Here is a 23,377-nt window from a genome sequence, read left to right as displayed (position 1 = left end):
GTCTTGTCTTGGTATTCTTCAAACAACAGTCATGTCTTGATATTCTTTTTTGAGAACAGAGGTTTCTTCCTTCCTGACCTTCCATTTAGGCCATGTTTGTACATCCTGTGGATCACTTGATGATACGCTGGGGTTCACAGAGACTTCTATGAGCATCTTTTGGCCAATTCCTGTTCTGAAGTTGTTGGGACAACCTGTATTGTGTAGATCGCCAGTGGTCTGGAATTTTCTACATTTCTAGATGATCCGTAGCAATATTGTGCTTTGAATTTCTTGGAAATGGCTTTATAACCCTTCCTAGACTGATGGGAATCATTCATTTTTCTTCTGAGAGTCTCTAGGCTTTTTAACCTTGGCGTGATGTGTCACCACACACCATTACGGTTAAGACCAAACTGGACTACATTTACAATCATGATGGAAAGCTGGGCCCTCCCAGGTTATCGTCTAATAATTTTGTGCACCTGATTAAAATTTTTGGCATTTTATGTGATGGTGCAATACTAATTTGAAATTGCATTTCTGTACTTTTCGATTGCATAAATGGTTTCAAAGGTCAATTGTTTTGTGTGATTGGTTCAATTGGGTTACATTTATCGATGAATGGCGTTGGAATTTAGCTCAAATATCAATTTGTCCAAATATGTACAAAATAAGACACATTTCTGGGGGCTGTACCTTTTCACATGGTTGTAAGATGGTTCCAAAGGTTTCAGAGTAAAATAATTATCTTAAACAATATCTTGTCTTTTGGTTGTTCAGAACCAAAAAGTTACCAGCCATCAGCATTGGTGCACTAATGTGCATACCTAGAATAATGACCAGAAGGCTCTGTTTTATCCACTTTGGCCTGGTTATCCATGTAAAATACAGTTCAGCAATGTAGACCAGACACATCTTTACTAGAGCGATGATAGGTTATATGATTTAATTGATTATTTTCATGTTTTAAATAGGACTACTCCTATGTGTCTATGGATACTTTGTACCTCTATAGATGTTTCACAATTGCACTGCCATAAATATTACATTTTATGGGATGAAGATGGGACACTGAAATTTCTTACGATAGGTGTGAGGAAGAAAAGCCTACTGCTTTGCAATTGGCAATTTCCTAATTGCAATTTATTTTATCTTGGACAGCCCTATTGTTCTGGGCAATGCCAAGTTATGCTTGCATTTATACTTCCACGTTCACCTCTAAGATCCCAACTTAATATAGGCCGACGCCACCTGATCAAACTGCTTGCATCATCTTAAAGTGTTCTGGATTTTAGTGGCAGAATTTGGCACCCACTTTCCAACTGAGTTCCTGCCATGGCCATGTCTTTTTTTCCCTACTCTTTAATTTTGTAGATCAAGAGGTTTGCGACGTTCAGGGAAAGACGTTCAGAGCTGTAACTTGACAGTTGATTCAATCTTCTTGAGTAAATGTAAGGTATCTTTAATATTACCTGTGACAGCCTCTGTGGTTTTGTTAATACTTTAGAAGAAATAATTGAATGAGAGGCAGGGAGTCACTTCACAACTCCCTCCTTTTACAGAGCTTGTCCTTGTGCTAGCACATGGCTTAATATTTTAAACTAATGGTCTGATTGACCAAGGGAGCACACTGTCATTTATGCAAGGTCCAAGCTTTTCTAACCACATTATATCTTTCAAAATGAAGTCTGATGTCTCTGTGTGCAGTTTGAATGCAGTTGCCAAGTAGCAGTTGAACAGTTGCTACAAAACTACCACTGACATTCATCATACCAGACACAAAGGCAGACATGTTGGGAGTGGGGCAGGTGCGCTTTGTATTGTTGAGTTCTCTGCAAATCATACTCTTTTAGTATGTCTTACCTTTTAGGGAGGGTGCGCGCGTGCGCGCGCGTGCGCGCGTGTGTGTGCGTGTGTGTGCGTGTGCGTGTGCGTGCGTGTGCGTGTGTGTGTGTGTGTGTGTGTGTGTGTCAGTGGTGTGTGATTCTGCCGTTGTTGTGTTTCATGTCTGATATTGAGGACGGTCGTTCGCTGAAACATTGTGTTTCATATGACTTTTAAAGAGGAGCAGTGTTCTTTTATGAGGCAGCTATACACGTCATTGTACAGCTCAAGTTGGGTTTACTGCTTTACTATTGGAGGGACTGCGGCCTTTGGCAGCCGGGCTGTTTCCTCGGGCTGACTGTTGGTTTTGCAGAGCGGCCTGGGGACCTTGGTGTGGCCGTACGTACTGATTGGCGTGCTGTTGCGATGCCTGAGGTCACTGAGCTGTCACAGAGGACTGTTCTAGTATTGGAGTGGTATGAAAGAGTGACACGACCCCCAGAGCCGCCCCACCCCCGTGACTGGGCCTCAGCCCGAGTCAGCAAAATCATGCACTGGCTCCGCCTCCGCAAAGCCGAACGTGCGCATGCGTTTCAGGAGAGAAGGGAGCATGGGACCAAATTAAAGACCTCCCATGAGTGTGCAGTAAAGGCCTTTAAACGCAGCCTATCAATTACCACAGCCAAAGTAGTGCTGAAGACTTAAGCTGTCTTATTTTACCCCTTTAATGTTCTCCTCACTCAAAAGCCATATAGGAAACCAGCATGCGTTTGATGGTTAAGAGGACAGTCATTTTCAAGCAGGCTTTTGGGGGGTGGAAATGAGCCACGAGCCCCATTGTCTAGCATGTGACGTGTGCACGCTACAATTAAAAACAGTTATCCTCCCAAGTCAGGTTAATTTAGACTGATGTGTAGACTGGATTAAAGAGTTCCGTAAAAACAACTTTTTTCCCCCAGGTAGTCATTATATAACCCAGTAGTGGTATTGGAGTTGTAGCATTCCGAAGTATATAAGGTCTCTTAAAGTTGTTTTAATGTCGAAAAACCTTGAGTTTTATGCACATGCCAAATCATTCAAACTAATGGGTGAATCCCCACATTTAAAAAGTGAACGGTTGAGTTTTGCAGCAAGTAAACATGTTATGAAGTGTAGAGCCTGTGGCAAGGATATGTAGTCGTCTCTGTTTGACGTTTCACAACTACCAGACGTTTTACAACCGCTGTCACGTTAAATGAATTACAAATACTGTCAAACCCGCGGAACGTCACAATACTATTGGGCTTAGTTCACTATTGTTCCAAGTGCCTAGTTCCTCCTAGCAACCACAGAAACACTGCTCCACTCAAGGCTTTACACTTAATTGCTCTTAAAGCAGATATGGTTTAAGGCAAATGAAAACCAGATACGCTGGGCTTAGGGGGCAAGCTGTTTCATCACTCTATGTCTAACCTTCCTCGTACTGCAGTGTTTCCATAACAAATGGTGTTTTTTTTTTCATTGTTATCATTACAGAAATCTAGGCTGTGTTCTTTAGGCTAAAGAGTACGATTTTTGAGAGGTTTCCACTAACAGGCGGTGCTGGTCTTGTTAAATCCGGCCCATGCTGCGTGCTTGCCCTCATGACGTGTGGGTCTCAGTCCACACACACACACACACATCAACAATTATACAAGCTGGTGTGTGTGTCTGTGCGCGTGCATGCGTGCGGATGTCATGCTCACCTCTACTTAAATCTCTGAGATTTCTGAACAGATAAGCAGTCAGAACTTGGCCTGAGCCAAGAAACCAAACTCAACACAGCTGTTTGCTTCACTCTGTTAATGTATGTGCATTTAAGATGTTTATTTACGACTCGTACTGCCAAGCAAAGCACCATAGGTTCCTAACTCCACATCTCCTCAAAACACACAATATTTGGTCTTACGCCATCCAAGGAAACCTATCCTTTAGCTGCTAGTTTGAATAAGAGTTGTCTGTACTTATTGTCTTTCTACTGTTAGTTTTACAATGGGTGGAGCCAGCTCCCTGGAGACACATCTGATTTTCTTTTGTTTGGCTCTAGGTGTAATATTAAAACATTAATTTGTATGAATTATCTCCCACTGTGTGAGTGTTTCAGTTATGGAATGGAGTGAAAGCTTTTTGGTTTTGCTGCTCATAATCTCCACTCCTATTTTAAAGTTTCAGTATCCATCTGTGACTAAACTATATTGATTTTGTTCCCTAAAAACGAAGTTTGTCTTTTGCAGATTACCAGCTCCGAACCCAATAGAAGCTGCATAAGGTGATGAAGAACCCATATTTCTATTGATGGACCAGGGATTGGTCAACAAAGTACAGCTACTTTATCACCTTTGTCATGGATATTTGTTGTAAAATTTCATTATTTGTTTTCAGTTCAAGCTGGAAGTTTGGTTCAAGTTTAGTGCCATCATATAATAATGCTACTTAATTGATGACAGTATATAAATTGGTTACAGTTTTACTCTAGCTGTAAAATGTATGATCATTCTTTAGGTAGTGAAAGGTAAGTCCTTTGCAAATAATGAGTACAAATATTGATACTATTCCCTATTTTACATCTAAATTCTCTCCTTAAGGTGTGATCTCAAATTTTAAAGGTCAATTTCAGGTGCTTAAAAAGTAACTTTTAAGCATTTACAGTGTTAAACGAAGTCAGTGTGAACGCAGTGTTCCTAATTTCTCTGTTTTCCTGTTTACATTGTTATGCAGTTATGCTAATTATTTTCAACCTGTTAACTGGTCAAGAATCATAAGACAGTGTTTGTGTCGCTTAACGGTAAAAATAAGGTGCATTGATCAGTTTGTGCAGATGCAAGTGGGTGCTTAAAATGTTCAAACCAATAAAATGTGCCACACTTTTTTTTTTTTATGTTTGTCTCATGACACTGAATTTCAGGCCAAAATTATCTCTGAGGAATCTAATTACATGTTGATTTGTTTAAACGTCAGATACACATATTTTAGTAATTACATTATTTTCATTCTCATCTTTCTATTTTTATTTTGTCTTCACGTTGGTCAGTGGAAAACGACATGATGTAAACTCTTCTGACCGAAAGAAGCTAGCTCTTAAGAGTTTGTGTGTGCATTGCTAGCAGGTCTTTTAGTTGTATGGTGAGAGTTACTATCAGTGTTAACTGTTGGCTACCATGGCTGCTTGAACACGTTCTCAGAAACTAGGCCAAAATCGGTAAACAGTGAATGTGGCACAAAAAACATCTCTGTGGTGACCCCACCAGGGGACACTTTCTCCCTTATGGAGTTTCATCATCTTGGTCTTATAAACAGTTGTTTGTGTCCAAATCACAGGGCCAACAGTCCTAGTGGCTTTGTGTTTGGATTTGAGGTTTCTGTTTCTTGTCAATTTATTATTTGATTGCAACTGTTTACATAAGGCAAGAGCATTTGGATACACAGCAAATGTATCCATACCTGATTGATTAAACGTGTTTATATTACTATTCAGTTCACAGCAAATTGATCTTAAAAATTTAAATAAAATGACGTTTTGTTTGAGCATACAAAGGTCTGAACCTCATCATCCAAACAGACTATTGCTTACTTTTGAATAATATGGGAAAACTTTGGTTTCGGAAACCACTTTTCAGTTATACTGCTTTTAGTAGTGGTGTTGACTTGCCTGTATTGCAATCTGTAATGTATCTCTAAAAATCAAGCACCAATAAAGTAGTTTTATCAGAAAAGAGCTTGGTTGTTTCTTTTGATTGAATACTATTGCAGGCTTCCTATGGAACTGTTTTCTGGAACATGTTTTGGTTACATTTGAGTGAATGGTAAATGTATCCATTGTGGAAATAATTCCATCCATCAAAATGTTTTGGACCAGGGACTAGTTCTATCAAATTGGGGGGAGGAAGGACTCCTGTTCAAAATATGACAAAATTGCATGAAACCTGTTTCACGAAACAAATGAAATGGATTGGAGAGAGGTTTAACCAGTATCACAAAAACAAATAAAACCATACGGTAATTTCAAGGACTTTTTTTGACTCAAAGAATAGTCTTCAATTGTCCAGTAATACTTATTTTTTATTTAGCTTAGCTGTGCCACTGAGAAATTAGAGTGTGAATACTTGCTTGGTTTAAAACAGGCTGGTAACCTATCCTTTACTCACAGTTGCAAAAGTTCAGGTGTTTGGCAGCCAGCTGTCTTGAGATTGAGAAAGCGTGTCTCATTCTGTTCAGAAAAGCCCAGGGTATGATGCCATGTCATCTTGTAACAGTACAAACGGTGATCAGAAACATTGACAGATTTTCTGATATGTGATGTGTATATGTGAACAGGTGTTTAGCCTGTGTGAATGACATCAAAGGAGTATGGACAATCAGAAAGAGCTTTTTTGCCAAGTATCTTTCACCACAAACAAGAAATTTGTTTTGGCCTGTTAGTTCACACAGTTTATACAAGAAATAAAAAACATATAAAAAGACTGCGCAATACATTAATAAATGACAAAACCTTTGTCTAGTTGAGTGTTGTGTGTGTGTATGTGGGGAGTGGGCTATAGTCAGTTTGGTTCTGGGGGATGTTCATGAGACCTACTGCTGTAGGAAAGAAACCATCCTTGTGGCGAGAGGTTCTGGTCCTGATAGACCACACCTTCTGCCACAGGGGACAATTCTGAATCGTCAAATTCCGGGGTGAGAGGGATCCGTCCCAATCTTTGCCACTCGCCTCCGTGTGTCCCGGAGGTGTGTAGATCGTCTAGAGATGGCAGATTACAGCCAATCACCCTCTCTGCTGAGCGCACCAGACGATGATGGAGGACGTCAGGATGGACTCTATGATGGCAGTGTAGAGGTGCACCATCGCGGTCTGTGGCAGGTCGAACAGCTGCCGCACGGAGTACACCCTCAGTTCTGTTTTCTTGGTAAGAGAAATCTTTTCATCTAAATAAATAAACTGTGTGCACATAATAGGCTCTGTGCACAAGCGTATGGACGAAGTTCCGCTTTAGCCAGATGTCGGCATGTCAGTTTCCGGTTTACTTAAGGCGATCACCTGCGTCGCCCAAAATTTCAGTTTTTAGTAGATGTCTCCAAGACCTGCCTAAAATAAGCATTAGTGATGTCCAATTGTTGATGCCTGGTCCCCTGCTCCAACAAGCAAGCGGAACAAGGGATTCAAACTCTACGTATCGAGTTATCTGCACAACTACGAGGGTAAGTAGTTTACTGTGGTGTAAGCTAGTTAGCGATGTGTTCCTTTTTAGTGTAGTATTAGGCAGGACAATAGAACGCATAAAAAAATCACCCTAGCCTCAAAAACGGCAAAAGAACGCTGGCTGAGCTGGAACGCTAGCGCGTCCCCATAGCAAGTGATTTGAAACGAACCTTCGTTCAGCCTCTTCTAACCTGAATTACGCTTAAAATTCCATAGCCTCAAAAAAGCACCAAAACAGGTCTCCTCTTTTATTTTACTACTGTAACCTCATTTCACAACGAAACTGAAAAATAACAACTGGCATAGGAAGTGAACATCTGGTCCTATATGATATTAATTGCGCTTAAACCTGCATTACATGGAAGTATATAAAAAAATCGCCTTTTCTGACTATTTCTAGTCTAGCATTTGAAGTCATTGAATGGCGCAAGCCATATTTTATTAAAAAGAGGACATTCTCCTGATTAAAATGATGCCCCACTTGTACCTTGAAAATTAAATGAGTCACGTACATTATATTTCATTTTTTCCGTACAACAGCATCACTCATCTTGTTGTGAGTTTAGGTGTTTACTAATGTGGATGAGTATTAGTAAGTAAACCGGAAACTGCAATGCAGACTTCTAGACAAAAGCGGAAGTTCGTTACTACGCTGATGCACAGAGCCTATTTACAGCCTTTCTTAATCAGACAACTTCAGCATGGAGACAACTTTATGGTGAAGTTGCACAATTAGCTGGTGGGATGGGGCTAACTTGCATGCTCAATCAACAAATCTAGCTACATTGCCTGTGCTGCAGCCTTAGGTCATAACAAATCCTTCATAGATGTGCGTGTGTTTGTGTTTCCCTGCATTTTCCAATGTTAAATGTATCTAACAAGAAAGCACAGTCAATGACCTGCCTGTTAACAAAGGATACATCTATGAAATGCCCACCAATAAGGAGTCTGACTGGCATTGTCATGGCTGTTCAGCCTGTCATTGCTCACGTAAATACTCAGACAAACACACAAAGCCATGTAGCGCATTCACAGTGATGCACAAATCCAGTTAGGGCCGGAAAGCACCCAGTCTGCCCTTGAAGCCTGTTGGGGACCTGCTGAGGAGGGGGGCGGAGTCTGTGACTTTGAATGCTATAGCACTGGCCTGGACCTGTGTGAGGTCATGTCCTGAGTCAAAGAAAACTGCATTTGGGAAAGAAGCCCTGGAATGTGGGGGAGGAAGTGATTCAAAGAGGGGAACAGGGGATCACGCTGGGATGTGTGGGGCTGCCTGACTCAGACAGGCAAATTCCCAACACACACACACTTCTTTTTTTATCCTTGTTGGGACCAGAAAACCAAAAATCCATGTTTCTCATCCCCTGCCCCAAACCTAAACCTAACCTTTTTAAGAATTTTCCTAAACCCATCTCCTAAACAGGAGATTTTCCTGTTTTTTCCCAGAGGGGACCATCCAAAAAAACCTTGTTGATCGACTGGACAGGTTCTAATATCTTTGTGGGGACTTCCTTTTAAATTGTCTGAAAGGAAATCAGTTGCGGTTGTCGACCTGTTACTCTAGCAGTATTACTGTGTCTCCAAAGGCTACAATAGATCAATCTGGGATCCAATGTAGTTGTCATGACGTATCTCTTAGAGGTGGAGTGATTGATGTAGGAGTGTGCTGATTCTCAGGTGCCGAGATAAGGCATCTTAGGCCTTCAGCGAAAAGAGAATGGGAGAAAGCTTCACATAATCTGTTGTTTAAGGACAACAGGAGGGATACAAAGGCCAGTAAAAGACATTCAGTACAGAACGCACCCGGTTACCATTCTCCTGTTCTGTGACGTGGAGTGATAAGCCAGGACTTCATAAGAATTCACAGGCACAAGCCAAGGCCTCATTGCTGAACTCTAAAACACTCTCTTAGGCATGTACATTTACTAAACCATTTTGGGATTCCACTGCAAGGTGGAGAGGAGCGAGGCAACTTGATGGTAGCCAAATTCTTTGTCCACAACTATAAAACCCAAGGTCTCAAACCACCGCCATGTAATGTATATCATGCTTGTAATGACAAATTGCTTATTTGAAACACTGCTGCTTTAAGGAGTGCCCAGGTCTTTATGAAAAGTACTTTTTTTCCCATATGTGAGCTGGCCCCTCTGACTCATAGAGTAAATGATTTATTAAAGGCCACTCAATATATTTATGGAATTGCCCTTATCTTTATGTGCACAAATAGCTCCAGGTGGTTATCGGGCTTAGAAACAAATGCTGCAGATTGTTTTGGAACCTATTCCAAATACATCACCATCTAGAAAAGTCTTATCTTATTGTAAAAGTCTCACTGGAATAAGTGTCTTTGTTTTCTTAGCCTGTGGCCCTTCCCTTGGTTTTCAGTCTCTGCTCTTTTAGATGGCTTTGCTTGGATCACAGAGAGCAGGGTGCAGCAGCTGAATAAGAATCAACCGTAGTGAAATACTAAATTTAAAGAGCTTAATATATTACCCATTATTATGGCTTGGTTGACATTGTGTCTGCTCTTGTGCAACCATCAGAGCTCCTATCAGTAGTTTGGATCTGCCTTATTGTGCCAGACCAGACGAGAGTAGAAGACAGGAACAGAAGTGAAACAGAGGAGAGACGTGGCCTTGCCAGTTTGCCAAGTGCAGCCGATCACCATGAGTCACTACCTGGACCTCTGGCTGCAATCAGGTCACAGTGTATCTTGATAAAACATGCTTTAACACTGTGACATGTTGTCAATGCCTTTATGTTCTTATCTAGAGTGGAATTGCTGGATGGCACGCAACCACTGAAATGCCATTTGAAACTACTCAGGCCACTGCAACACCTCTTCAGTTGGGACGACTGGTCCAGCCTAAAGGGTTGGCCCAGAATGGTGTGATGTAAGACCTCAAACCGCAGAGCAGGTATCGTTCTTAGTGAATGTCGTGCATTGCAGTGGGCACCTTCACACTCCTACACACACAAGGGGGGAACTAACTGAAGTGTGAGTGAGATCAGGGTGTCAGCAGCCACGTCGAGGCTTGACATGACAAGGGACAGAAGTCTCGGACTCATAGATGCAAAGGAAATATTGCAGCATTATTACAGTTTTTAAATGTTCAATCTCCCTTATGTCATTAATGGATTGCAATCGTAAGTACACGCCCTTTGTCTTTTATTTTTAACTTTACATAGTTAGGGATATCTGAGATGAATTACCACATTTATTGATAAAGATAAATACACAGAAAGAATAAACCTTAAAACCATTTAAGCAATTTAAATGGTCGGGGTAACGAAACCATTTCCACGCATTTTGAAGAACACCATTCCACTGTCTAACGGATCATCTACAAATGGAGAGAATTCCAGACCGATGACAATCTGCGTCGTCGGTCCCATCAAATTCGGGGCGAAGAGCCGACTAAAGATGATCGTAGTAGTTTCTATGAACCCCGGGGGAACATCAAGGGGACTTCGGGCCTCTCTTACCACTGTCAATGTCAAAATGCACCAGTCAGCTGTCAGAAAGGTACTGCACAAACCTGGCCTGCATGGGAGGTCAGGAAAAGGCTGCTTTACTGCCTCAAGGCAAGGCCACCTTGCCATCAGTCAACCATCATTTCCATATTGTACGTAGAGTTGTGCTCATTGTGACATTTTGGCATTGATTTTGAAAATATGACTGAACATGCTAAAAAACTTTTAGTTAAGGACAGTGATCATATGAAGCCATTTATTATCAGATAGTCGTTTGGCTCCTTTTTAAATCATAATGATAACAGAAATCAAATGGGCCTGATCAAAAGTTTGAATACCCTTGAATGTTGGGCTTTGTTACAGACAAACAAATGGTAATTAAAGGTGAATTTCCCACACCTGTGGCTTTTTAATTTGCAATTACTGTAGCTGTGTATAAATAGTCAATAATCAGTTTGTTAGCTCTCACGTGGATGCACTGAGCAGGCTAGATACTGAGCCATGGGGAGCAGAAAAGAACTGTCAAAAGACCTGTGTAACAAGGAACTTTATAAAGATGGAAAAGGATATATAAAGATACCCAAAGCCTTGAAAATGACAGTCAGTACTGTTTGTTAAGAAGTGAAACATTCTGTGATCTCTTGATACCAAGCGAAGGTCAAGTAGACCAAGAAAGATTTCAGCCAAAACTGCCAGAAGAATTGTTCGGGATACAAAGAAAAACCCACAGGTAACTTCAGTAGAAATACAGGCTGTGAAAAAGATGATGTGGTAGTTTCAAGGAGCACAATACAACGATACCTGAACAAAAATGAGCTGCATGGTCGAGTTGCCAGAAAGAATCCTTTACTGCGCCAATGCCACAAAAAAGCCTGGTTACAATATGCCCGACAGTACCTTGACACGCCTCACAGCTTCTGGCACACTGTAATTTGGAGTGACGAGATAAGTACAACCATAAGTACTATGTTTGGAGATGGGTCAACAAGGCCTCTAGTGAACAGAATACCATCCCCACTGTGAAGCATGGTGGTGGCTCACTGATGTTTCAGGGGTCTGTGAGCTCTAAAGGCATGCAGAATCTTGTGAAAATTGATGGCAAGATGAATGCAGCATGTTATCAGAAAATACTGGCAGACAATTTGCATTCTTCTGCATGAAAGCTGCACATGGGACGCTCTTGGACTTTCCAGCACAACAATGACCCTAAGCACAAGGCCAAGTTGAGCCTCCAGAGGTTACAGCAGTATAAGGTGAAGGTTCTGGAGTAGCCATAAGTCTCCTGACCTTCACATCATTGAGCCACTCTGGGGAGAACTCAAACAGGCGGTTCGTGCAAGAGGACCAAAGATATGCCTAACGTGGAGGCATTTTGCCAAGACGAATAGACAGCTATACCACCTGCAAGAATTCAGGGCCTCATAGACAAAAGTTGGCACGCTGTCATTGATGCTTAAGGGGGCAATACACAGTATTAAGAACTAAGGGTATGCAGACTTTTGAACAGGGGTCAGTAAAAAAAAAATCTTTGTTGCCATGTTTTGTTTTATGATTGTACGGTTCTGTAATGGCCTACAGTTGAATGTGAATCCCATAAGATATAAAAGACATGTTTTACCTGTTCACTCATGAATTCTAAAACTTTTGAGCACAACTGTATTTTACATTAATAGACAGTTACAAGAAACAGCTACATTAGTAATTCCAGCCAAATTGAAGCTAGGAGTATACATACTTTTTCTGCCCAATGAAAATGCATTTCTGTAGATGTTGTTCACTAAATGATTGCAAAGTATAATTCTTCAGTGACATTTGATAAAATAGGTTACATTTATCGGTCAGTAGTGTTGCAGTGAAAACAACATATAAAAAATTCAAACTCATGTTAAATAGATGTCATTACACACCTGCCATCCTTTAAAGTGAATCTGATTAATCACAAATAAAGTTCAGCTGTTCTTGGATTTTCCTGACATTTTCTTATTTGCATCTCAGAGCAAAAGCCATGGTCCGCAGAGAGCTTCCAAAGCATCAGAGGGACCTCATTGTTGAAAGATTATTGCCACGTCAAGATATGCCATGCTAATAGACTTCTACCCAAAAAGACTGAGTGCTGTAATAAAATCAAAAGGTGCTTCAACAAAGTATTAGTTTAAGGGTGTGCACACTTATGCAACCAGGTTATTGTGAGTTTTTTATTTTTTATTTTACATATTAAAGGTGGAAAAGGTTCTGACATGATTTATCTTTGTCTCATTCTTTTACATCACAAGAACATGGCATTTTAATAGGGGTGTGTAGACATTTTATATCCACTCTATAAATGCACAAAGCATTTTATTTCAGGAGAATCTCTGAACTTGTTATAATTATGCATAGTATATCCATCTGTTAAATGGTAAATAATGACTACGTAAATACTAAACTGTCAAAATGAGTAAAACTATGTTGTCCATTATATTGATATCAAAACATTAACATGTTTGCAGTCCAAATATGATCCAACAACAATATATCAACAGACTAAAAATACTGGTTTAATACATATGTATTACTTATGGAGCTTGGTTTAACTCTTACTATTTATATCAGCATGTTTTATGTAACTTTTCTATTCAACCATTATTTATTCAAGCTTAGGACCAATTTAATTTTCAGTGTTGACCTGGCAAAGCAAACCAAACGCCTAAAACCAATGTTTTACGAATGACCAGAATGAGATATTTAGTGGGGTGTCTGTTATTGTAGCATAGCAGATCATTTTAGAGTGAAGGTAGAGGGGGCATTTACCTAAAAGGGACTTACAAATTAATGTATACCGGTGAGCCTGGAGTTTTTAATGTTAATCAGAGTGTAATGTTCACAGTGATGAGTCTTGAAGGGGGCACTGGGGACAAAGCAGATGGCATTGTGATTAATTACGTGCCATTTATTGAGAAGCTTTTTAGCTGCAAGACTATACACAAGTGGTTCTCAAACCTGTCCAAAGGGACCAGCAGGCATTTCACATTGTTGTTGCAGCCCGGAACTACCTCATTTAGTTCATCTATCCAACAGTGATATTGGTTAGTGATATTTAGTTCACTAATGAAATCAGGTGTGCTAGCTCTGGAAAAGGTCAAAAATCTGAAATGGCTGCCGATCCCCAGAGAAGAGGTTTGTGAAACCCTGCTATAGATTACATTGCCATAGTTGGGCATTGGCTGGATGGTTGTTTTTTACAAGGGTATACTTGGCTGTGTGGGATGTGAAGGATGCCTTGTTGTGGAAGAAAATAACTCTTCTGGATTTAACTTTAGACTGAGGGTGCACGATATTGGTATTGAATTAGAGCAGTCAAACAATATACAAAGGTATTTTAGGTTTTCACATACTTTAACTCCAACCTATTCATTAGGAGGTTTGGGGCGCTGACAGGACCTGACTCAAGACCATACTTTAATTTGTTTTTGGTATTAAGGAGTAAATGAACGTCAAAGAAGGGTTCTTGGATGTTACTAAAACTATTTTGTAGGGTGGACAGCACAGTGTACCAGACATCAGGCCACATTGACAAATTGTACACAAAGTTTTCCAACCCGACTTGACAGTCCTCTAGGCTGCTGAATCTATAAATTAGGATTCAGTGGCTGACAGTCAAAAGCTTTAGCCATATCAATGAAAACAGCCGCACAGCACTGCTTTTGTCTGAGCAAATATAATGTAATTTAGGACATTAAGAGAGGCTAAGGTACACCCATGACCAGCTTTGAAGCTTGATTAAATCTCACAGAAAACACTATGTGACCACTGCTGACCAGGCATTCAAAAACGCTAGACAGTCAGCTTATAACAGTTTGTGTCTAGCTTGTCACCCCCTCCGAAAAGAGGAATGACATAAGCAGCTGTCCAATCTTGTGGGATTACTGCTGTTTGTAATGAAAGGTTTAACAGGCAAGTAACAGGGGCTTGGATAAAAGAGACAGACAGTTTTATAAAAACAAGGGCCAGATAATCAAGCCAAGTTCATTTTTAAGGGTCCAGTCCAAGCTCCTCTACATGGGGTAGAAGCTGACAGATTAGGCAGGAAGATTCAAATGAAGAAACTATTGATGATTTCTGAAATCTATGCTTTATCAGTAAAGACTATGTTCTCATATTTGAGTGCTGCTGGGAGTTGAGAATAGATTTGTTTTCTTTTCCAAGGATTACACAATGTTCCAACAAATTGATGCTTATAAAATCTTGTCTTTGCTTGCCTGATTGCATGAGTGATTCCTTGATTCCCTGAAGAGCTGCCTATCAGAAAAGCATTTGGAGGCCCAAGCTTTGCACCAGAGCAGGTGTTTTATGGCTAGTCTAGTTAAGACAATTCAGAACTAAACAGGGGGACGTAGAGGGTTTTTGAGTCGACATGCCTGTTAAGAACTGTAAGAAAATAGTATTTTAAGTAGAACCAGATGTCATCATTCTAGGGGATAAGATCGATATTGGGTATGTGTGCTGATGTCAGATATTATAAAGAAGGCCTGAACATTAATATGCTTTGGTTGACGTCCCAGTTCAGTTTACCTCATGTCACCAACTCAAAGGAGAGACCGTCCAATCAATCAAAGGTATTTTCAAAGTACCTTTTTACTGCAACAGATGTCTGTATGGAATTATCAGGGTGTTTATTGCACCAAAACACAAGGGAGAAGCTCTAATATCTGGACTGAAGGCAGAATAACAAACAAGCAGAGAACATCAAGGTTCAGATGTTACTTCTGTCAGCACATCAACAAGAGAGAAGACTCATCGTTCAAATGGATTCATCCTAGGGGTTTGATTTGAACGTTTGTGATGTTTTATGGCTTATAAAACAACACCTGACTCAATATTTTCAATGAATATAAATTATTGTACAAAATTCTGCCCACCAACATATTATAGGTTTCTGGAAACAGGTTCAGGAATGACTGATTGGTCCCAACACTCACAGCAACCACCCAAATAGCACTGTTGTGTCAAAGTAAATCCATTAACAATGTTATTATACACTCAATAAACACTTTTTTTTTATTATAATCTCTTGCTAATATGCAAATAGAGATGTACTGTATATAAAACATTACAGCAAACCAGCAAAATATGCAACAATAAGGAGACAGAGTGGCCTATGGAGGTGGGATGGCTGAGAGAAGCTGAGAGAAGCTGAGAGAAGCTGGGAGAAGCTGAGAGAAGCTGAGGACTGCAACCTGGTGTAGTTAATCATCTGTAATTACTGTATGTATGTACAATGTATGTATGTATATCATCTTCATATACGTGACTGAGTCCTACCATGTGTGCTTGAATGTTATATACTGTGTGTATAACAAAAAACCTTGTTTCTGTTATGTGATAATTTATAAAGGTACCACAAAGTAAATGTTGAACTTTAATAGGACAGATAGGGCTATATTGTTTTTAATAATAGTTATAATTATTAAATGAAAGACTACAGGATATTAAAGATTATAACTGAGTTTGTACTATTGTTTATTAGCCAAGAAAACATTATCAGAAGAGAGGCATCATCATCTCAAACAAGGCCTGACTGCAATGTTTTCTGGTGAAAAGCAACAAAATGACATCTAGTTGTTGCACCGCAGTACTGCTGAAGGAGAGATTGGGGGTGCTGTCATCCACTCTATCTTTTACACCTCATCATTTCTCAAAGATCATGTAACAAAGTAACAAAACAATATGAAATGACATTCAAAAGAAAACAATCCATTCACTTCATTTACAATTCCTCATGGATTAATGAGTCCAGACTTCCCACAAATGTCCATGCCTCAGATGGAATGCATAAAATGTACTCTCCGACTAAATGCATGTTTGAGGTTTCTCTGTACTGTTCTTTTACAACCACTTTAAACACAGAGAGCATTCCTAACCAGAGAACTATCGTTGCAATGAAAGGTTGATCGTGGGTTCTGACCTCATTTTATCCTGCTCTTCTACTGAAAAACTCTTTACAAATGCGACATTCACTATACATGAACTGTTGCTTTGGCTGTGTGATGTAGTTAACACACAGAAACATTTTACAAAAAGATCTTGATTCCAGCACATTATGAATGCCCATACAAATCCAGACCAAACTAGTGCTATGTTTCCCTACAATTGTTCTGTCGTTAATATTCCATCATACTTCTCCTGTCATTGGCAAGTGACACCTAACAATGGTTCTTTCTGCTTGTTCAGCCATTAACAATCAATCCTTCTTCAGTTGTCCAATAAACTCAGGAGGCAATTTCATTTAGGACCAAATCAATCACTGCAGAGCAAACTGGCACTCAGCCCTGGTACCTAGCTCATGTGCTAATGAGGAAATTACTGCAGCTTTTGCTCAATCAATGCAAAGCTTGTTGGATTTAGAGGTTTATGACCTAATGCCTGTTGGTGATGTAATAATAAACAAGTTTCTGAAAAGACACATTTACTTAGTGGACAGGCCAGAGATAAACCAGCAATCAGATGGTGGTCATATTAATTGTCTGACAGAAACACACTCAGAAACAATAAGTAAAAAAAAAAGAAGCTTAATCAGCATTTTACTGAAAATTGAGTGGACTTCAAATAGACAAGAATTTGGGGGAATGTGTTACAGTTTATTTTACCCAACAAATCCCACCTCAAATATCAATCTACCCTACAATGGCTGTTGCAAGTGATTGAATGTTACAGTTGTTGCAAATCTTCACTGGCTTGATTTCATTTAAATGTTTATCCTTTAGCTGATGCCCTTATCCAGAGTGACTTACAGTGGTGAGTGCCCTGTGGAAATTGAACCCAGATCCCCTGGCAAGCCCCATACTCTACTAACTGAGCCGCACAGGACCATAAGAGGAACCGCACATCAAGAAACTAGTCTTGATGTGCTATATCAAGGAAATACCTTATGATCTACTATACATGTACTTCATCTATTCTCATTAGTATCATTTTACACTATGAAAATTCAAGTTGAATTGTATGTTTGTCACCTAAAGTTAAAAGTTGATGTACAGGTGTACAGTGCTTTGTTGAGACCCACCTCCGCTTCTACTTTCACAAGCTTTCTAACCACTTTACATTGTCATAAAAAAATCCCTTTACAATGGTGCATCCAGTGTTCAAGGAAGGAAGTTACTCAAGAAAAAACAGAGTTGATTTTAAACATTAAAAAGAGTATTTCAGTAACCAAACCTACGGGTAAACTTTACTGTAATGGAAGTTGCCCAATTGTTTTGTTCAAACATTGCTTTATCTTCCTCATGGCATACAATGATATGTACCTGTTTATAGCCCCATTAGTCCCCATGGACCCCACAGATCATAAAACAGATGACATTATAATGGCTCTAGGATGGGTGAACTTGCTGTAAAAAGTCTGTTGGCATTCCAAAGTGCTTGGCTTCGATGTGAGCCAATCAGGAGCAGGCAGGTGAGCCGGTAGGAGATTGCGTGGCGGCTCCCACAGTGACAGGTACACTCCATGTCCCGGAAGCCCTGTGTTTGTTATGGTCTGGTGCCCTGTCACCTAGCAACCCCAGTGAAACCCATGCGTGTGAGTGGGCTGGGTGTGTGACGTCAGCAGACAGTCTTTCCCCACATGGGGGGGAGGGGTGTAGTAGGGCAGGGGGGATCGGAAGGTGAGGGGAGGAGCCAGTGGCGCCAACGTCAGCCTGGGGGTTGTGTTACCCTGACTGCATATCAGACTGAGTGACTGACAGGGAATCACTTGTGGGATCAGCCTCCCACACACATAGATATGTACTATCGGAGAGGTGGGGGGGTTGCACTTGTATTTGAGATCATCAGATGTGGCCGTGAAGGAGCAGAAGTTTACAATTATAGTCTATCAAGAGAGATTTGTAGTATTCTCTAAGCATTCTGTTATAGTTCTGCTCAACAGTGAACTGTCAGGTCAGGTATTTTCCTGAACTTTATCTGATGTAAAGCAGATACTGAGCCGGGTATGTCCTTTGAAATCGATAGAGTGTAGTTCCGGATTTCCCTAGTGCTGTTTGTGATGTGTTGGCCCCGGGCAGACTGACAATATGCTCTGACATGTTGGCTGTGTGTGTTTTGTTCTGAGCGAAAACTATTTTGGAAAATCTGGCACTTGAGTAATAGCCCCGTCCCTTGCAGATACACTGTGACGCTCAGGTGATTACACGACACACAAGATACATACAGCGTTTTGCACGCTACCATGGTAACAGGCAATAATAGGGAATGAGTCATCTGGTCAGAGTCCTCCCATACGCATGCACACACAGACAGACAGACACACACACACACAAACACACACACACACAAATACAAACAGACAAATAGGTTTTGACAGGATCCACCTTGAGTTCCATCAAGTTGTAGAGTCATAACGAACTTTGAACTTGCCATTTCATATACACCGATCAGCCATAACATTATGACCACTGAATAACACTGATAACCTCATTAACATGCCACTTGTCAGTGGGTGGGATATATTAGGCAGCAAGTGAACATTCTGTCCTCAAAGTTGATTTGTTAGAGGCAGGACAAAGGGCAATCGTAAGGATCTGAGCGACTTTGACATGGGCCCAATTGTGATGGCTTGAAGACTGGGTCAAAGCATTTCCAAAACTTCAGCCCTTGTGGGGGGTTTCCAGTCTGTAGTGGTCAGTACCTATCAAAAGTGGTCCAAGGAAGGAAAATTGGTCCAAAAACAGGGTGATCGGTTGCCAAAGCACACTGATACACGTGATGAGCGAAGGCTGGCCCGTGTGGTCCGATCCAACAGATCCAACTCTAGCTCAAATTGTTGAAAAATGTAATGCCTGTTCTGATCGAAAGGTGTCAGAACACATTGCATCGCAGTTTGTTGCAGACTATGCGCACCCTTTCATGGCAGCAGTATTCCCTGATGGCATGGACCTCTTTCAGCAGGATAAGCGTCCTGCCACAAAGCAAAAATGATTCAGGAATGGGTTGAGGAACACAACAATACGTTCAAGGTGTTGACTTGGCCTCCAAATCAAGCATCTGTGGGATGTGCTGGACAAACAACATGGAGGCCCCACCTCGCAACTTACAGGACTTAAAAGTCTGCTGTAACCTCTTGGTGCCAGCTACCACAGCACACCCCTGACACCCCTTGACACCCCAGTGGTTTCGCCAATGCAACACTAGACTCAAACTCTAGGTCCACTACTTTGTAACACCTTTATGACAATCTTCCAACTTTTTAAGCTAAAACAAAATGATGTTCTTTTATTTATGGGCGCAATTGCCATCTAAGGGTACCTTTTGTATAGCTCGTTGTCAACGTGGTGCTGCTTAGCAAGTTATCCTTCCTCCACTGTCAGACCACTCCCACAGTGGGATGCACACTGGGCGCGAACACGTTATCGCCCTTGACACTGTTCCAACCTTTTGAGCTATACATAAGGTACAATTGTTTAACAAATTGGCAACATTTCAAGCTAACATTCTGTTTATACAGTCTTCCATATAAGGAAAACAGATTCCAGGTGACGTCACAAACCATTATTGAGGCTAGGACCACTATTTCCATTGCTTAACACAGGCTGAAACTAAATAAATTCTCTATGATAAATCTGTAAACATGTTAACATTCTTAGACTAGAAAATACATCGTTTTGACATTTTACAACTAGTTGAACTTTGCCAATAATATTGACGATTGTGTTACATTAGCTAGTAGACGATGTCAGAGATATTTTTACTATAATAAATGGCTGCTACTAATGCAAGATTAATTTACCAGATTACATTTTGTATCGTATGTTTAGTACCAATGTGCAGCAGTACCTTATTTCATTACTGCTAGGCTAGTCAAGAGAGATCCTGACTGCTCAATTGCTAAGAGCATCATGACATGGACAGACGCCCAGTGTTTTCACTGGAAGGGAGGGGGAGCAGCACCGTCACAGGAGCAGGCGTACTCCGGGACTCAACCATTTTACGGGAAATGGGGGACTCAAAGATATTGGAACGGGTTACCATAGAGATTAACAATGAAAGTAGAAAAAATATAATACTATTCAATAAAATTAAATAAGAATATATTACAGCAGACACCTGGGGTGGTGAGTGGGGGGTACAAAATACTATATCTTTTTGTAGGGTAGCAGCTGCCACCACTTGCCACCACAGTGGTTTCACCAGTGACAATAGAGAAGACAGGCATACTGTATGCTAGGTTTTAATTAACTAACTGCATTTTAGCATATCTTGTTACATTTACATTGAGCCTCAATCCATGAAACCTTGACTGTTCGCTGTATGTCACTGTTACATTTTATTTGAAGCGGTGTATTACAGTGGTTGGATGATATATTTTGTTAGTCTTTATATGAATTACAGTGGCTGGATGATATATTTTGTTAGTCTTTATATGAATTAAAGTGGTTGGATGATATATTTTGTTAGTCTTTATATGAATTACAGTGGCTGGATGATATATTTTGTGTGTCTTTATATGAATTACAGTGGCTGGATGATATATTTTGTTAGTCTTTATATGAATTACAGTGGCTGGATGATATATTTTGTGTGTCTTTATATGAATTACAGTGGTTGGATGATATATTTTTTAAGTCTTCATATGAATTACAGTGGTTGAATGATAGATGTTGTTAGTCTTTGACCCTGAGTTTTCTTTCTTGACTGACACAGGGAAATGGAAAGATCCAGCAAAAACAGAGAAGAAAGAAGAGACAGAAAAATATATAGCGAAGGTCAGGTGATGGAGGACAGAGAAATAGCAGATATTCTCAAGACACACTGTCAAAAATGTAGCCTGGACGGTTCAATCATACTCAAAGTTTCCTATCTCAGTGGAAACTGAAGGGGTCACTAGTTTTAGCCAACACAATGTCCTTGTTTGATGGGAACTGCTTCTACACGTTCAGAAATAATTGAGATTCTTTTTTTTTTTTTTTAGGCCAGGCAGGGAGGATTTCTGATATGACTAATGACCTCGGTATTTCCGGAACTAGATACAGCCTTTATATGAAGCAGAACTGCTTGGCAGGATCTGCTTAGGTAACCAAATGAGACTGCCAATTTATGAACTTTAAAAAAGTACTCAAGTATTCAAACCATTTGCCATGACACTCTAAATTGAGGTCAGGTACATCCGTTGTCCTTTGATGTCTTTAAGGTATCTCTCTTAGTTGGAATCCACCTTTGTCAAATTCAATTGAGTGAACATTACTTAATAAGTAACACACCTGTCTTTATAAGGACCTACATCTCACATTGCATCTCAGATCAAAAACCAAGCCATGAAGACAAAAGCCTTTTCTGTTGACCATGCGAGATACAATTTTGTCAAGTTATAGATCTGGGGAAAGTTACACAAAAATTGCTTAAGCATTCAAAGTCCCCAGTACCACAGTGGGCTCCATCGTTATGGAGAAGTTTGTAACTACCAAGACTTCCAACAGCTTACTGTCCTGACCAAGTACATAACCAGGCAAGAAGTGCCTTGCTCAGGTTGGTGAACAAAACCCCAATGGCCAGTGTAGTGAAGAATGATGTTGGGAGCGTCATGCTATGGGGATGCTTCTCAGCGGTAGAGAATGGGAGATTGGTCAGTATTGAGGAAAGGTTGAGCAGAGCAAAATACAAAAAGGTCCTTCAGTGCACAGGACCTCAGACTGCGGCAAAGATTTCTGTCAGCACAACAACGACCCAGAACACACAACCAAGACAACTCTATGGTGGATTCAGAACAAGTCAGTGAATGTCCTTCAGTGGCCAAGCCAAAGCCTGGACTTGTAGCCCATTGAACATTTGTGGGGAGACCTGAAGATAGCAGTTCACTGACTATCCGAATGAATTGTGCACTAATTGAAGTTAAGCACATTTTCAGTGACGTTTTTAAAACTATGGCAAAACATTACAGTGAATATTGATAATCAATTTGTGTTTAATTTGTTACAAGTGCATGTTGTGCATTCATGGTATCAGTGAAATGAAAATGATATAAAACCATTCTTTAATATACCCCTTTTGTGAAATACTGATCATGTTACAGCCCTGTCTTAGGTCCTAGACATCAGTGCCTGAAAAGATCATGCAAGCCAGTGGCAGCCCTCTAATAAAGCATGTCTATTTTGGTTAGGCTTTGAGGTTTCGGAAAGGCAAGATGTGTTTGAGATTTGAGTTCCCCTTTGACAGGGGGTTTTGCCCTCTCATTGTCTCACCTCAGGCACACTCAGGTCTGGAGCTGTCCTGACATCATTCAGAGGGGGCTTTTGTCAATGGTTACCTTGAATTACCTGTTCAACCTTTTTGTCTACAGAGAAGTCTAATGCAGGTTGATCTGGGACATTATAATATTGAGAGCAGCAACGTCAAATATTGCTGGAGGTTTTTCTTCATTTTGCCTTAGGTAAAACGTTAAAACAGATCAACTAAGCACAAATGTCAGCCTTAAACACAGCCATTTTCGAAAACACTCATAAACAAGGATTTTGTGTAGACACACATGCACCACAAAATACACACACTTCAAATTACAATCAAAAGTGACTACGCTAAATGCTGTTAAGTATTCCAGGTGTTCCCAGGATCACTGAGTTCAGGTGATCACGCTATGCACGCTACGCACGCTACGCACGCTGCAAAAACCTCATCGGCAGTTGTGGGTGCCCTTCTAAAGCTGTCCCTCTCTCCATCTGTTTCTCTTGAGAATGCAGTCTAACCACTAGTGTGACATGTGCACTGCCTGCCTGCCTCCATAATTTCGTCCCCTCTCCACCGAGACCACTCTCCATAACAGCCATGAAGTGGTTTAGTGCCGTAACTGCTTTAAGGCAAGTAAAAATAAACCCAATAGACACATGTGCTTCTGATTTCACTCGGGGGGAATAGAAAAGG

General features: G+C 40.5%; 1 protein-coding gene across 1 annotated transcript in view; it reads left to right on the top strand.

Annotated features, from left to right (window-relative positions):
• Positions 1-5,539, top strand: part of LOC105011466 (adaptor related protein complex 1 subunit mu 1) — a 32,724-nt gene extending 27,185 nt beyond the window's left edge. The window contains exon 12 of the mRNA XM_010871503.4: positions 4,059-5,539. Coding sequence (XP_010869805.1) covers positions 4,059-4,081 — 23 coding nt within the window. The 3' untranslated portion in view covers positions 4,082-5,539. The remainder of the gene's footprint in view (positions 1-4,058) is intronic.
• Positions 5,540-23,377: the final 17,838 nt, after the last annotated feature.

The sequence above is a fragment of the Esox lucius genome, chromosome 8, assembly GCF_011004845.1.
Source record: "Esox lucius isolate fEsoLuc1 chromosome 8, fEsoLuc1.pri, whole genome shotgun sequence".
NCBI classification, from domain to species: domain Eukaryota; kingdom Metazoa; phylum Chordata; class Actinopteri; order Esociformes; family Esocidae; genus Esox; species Esox lucius.
Note: the sequence above shows the minus strand (reverse complement) of the source record. Positions and strands in the feature narration are given on the sequence as shown.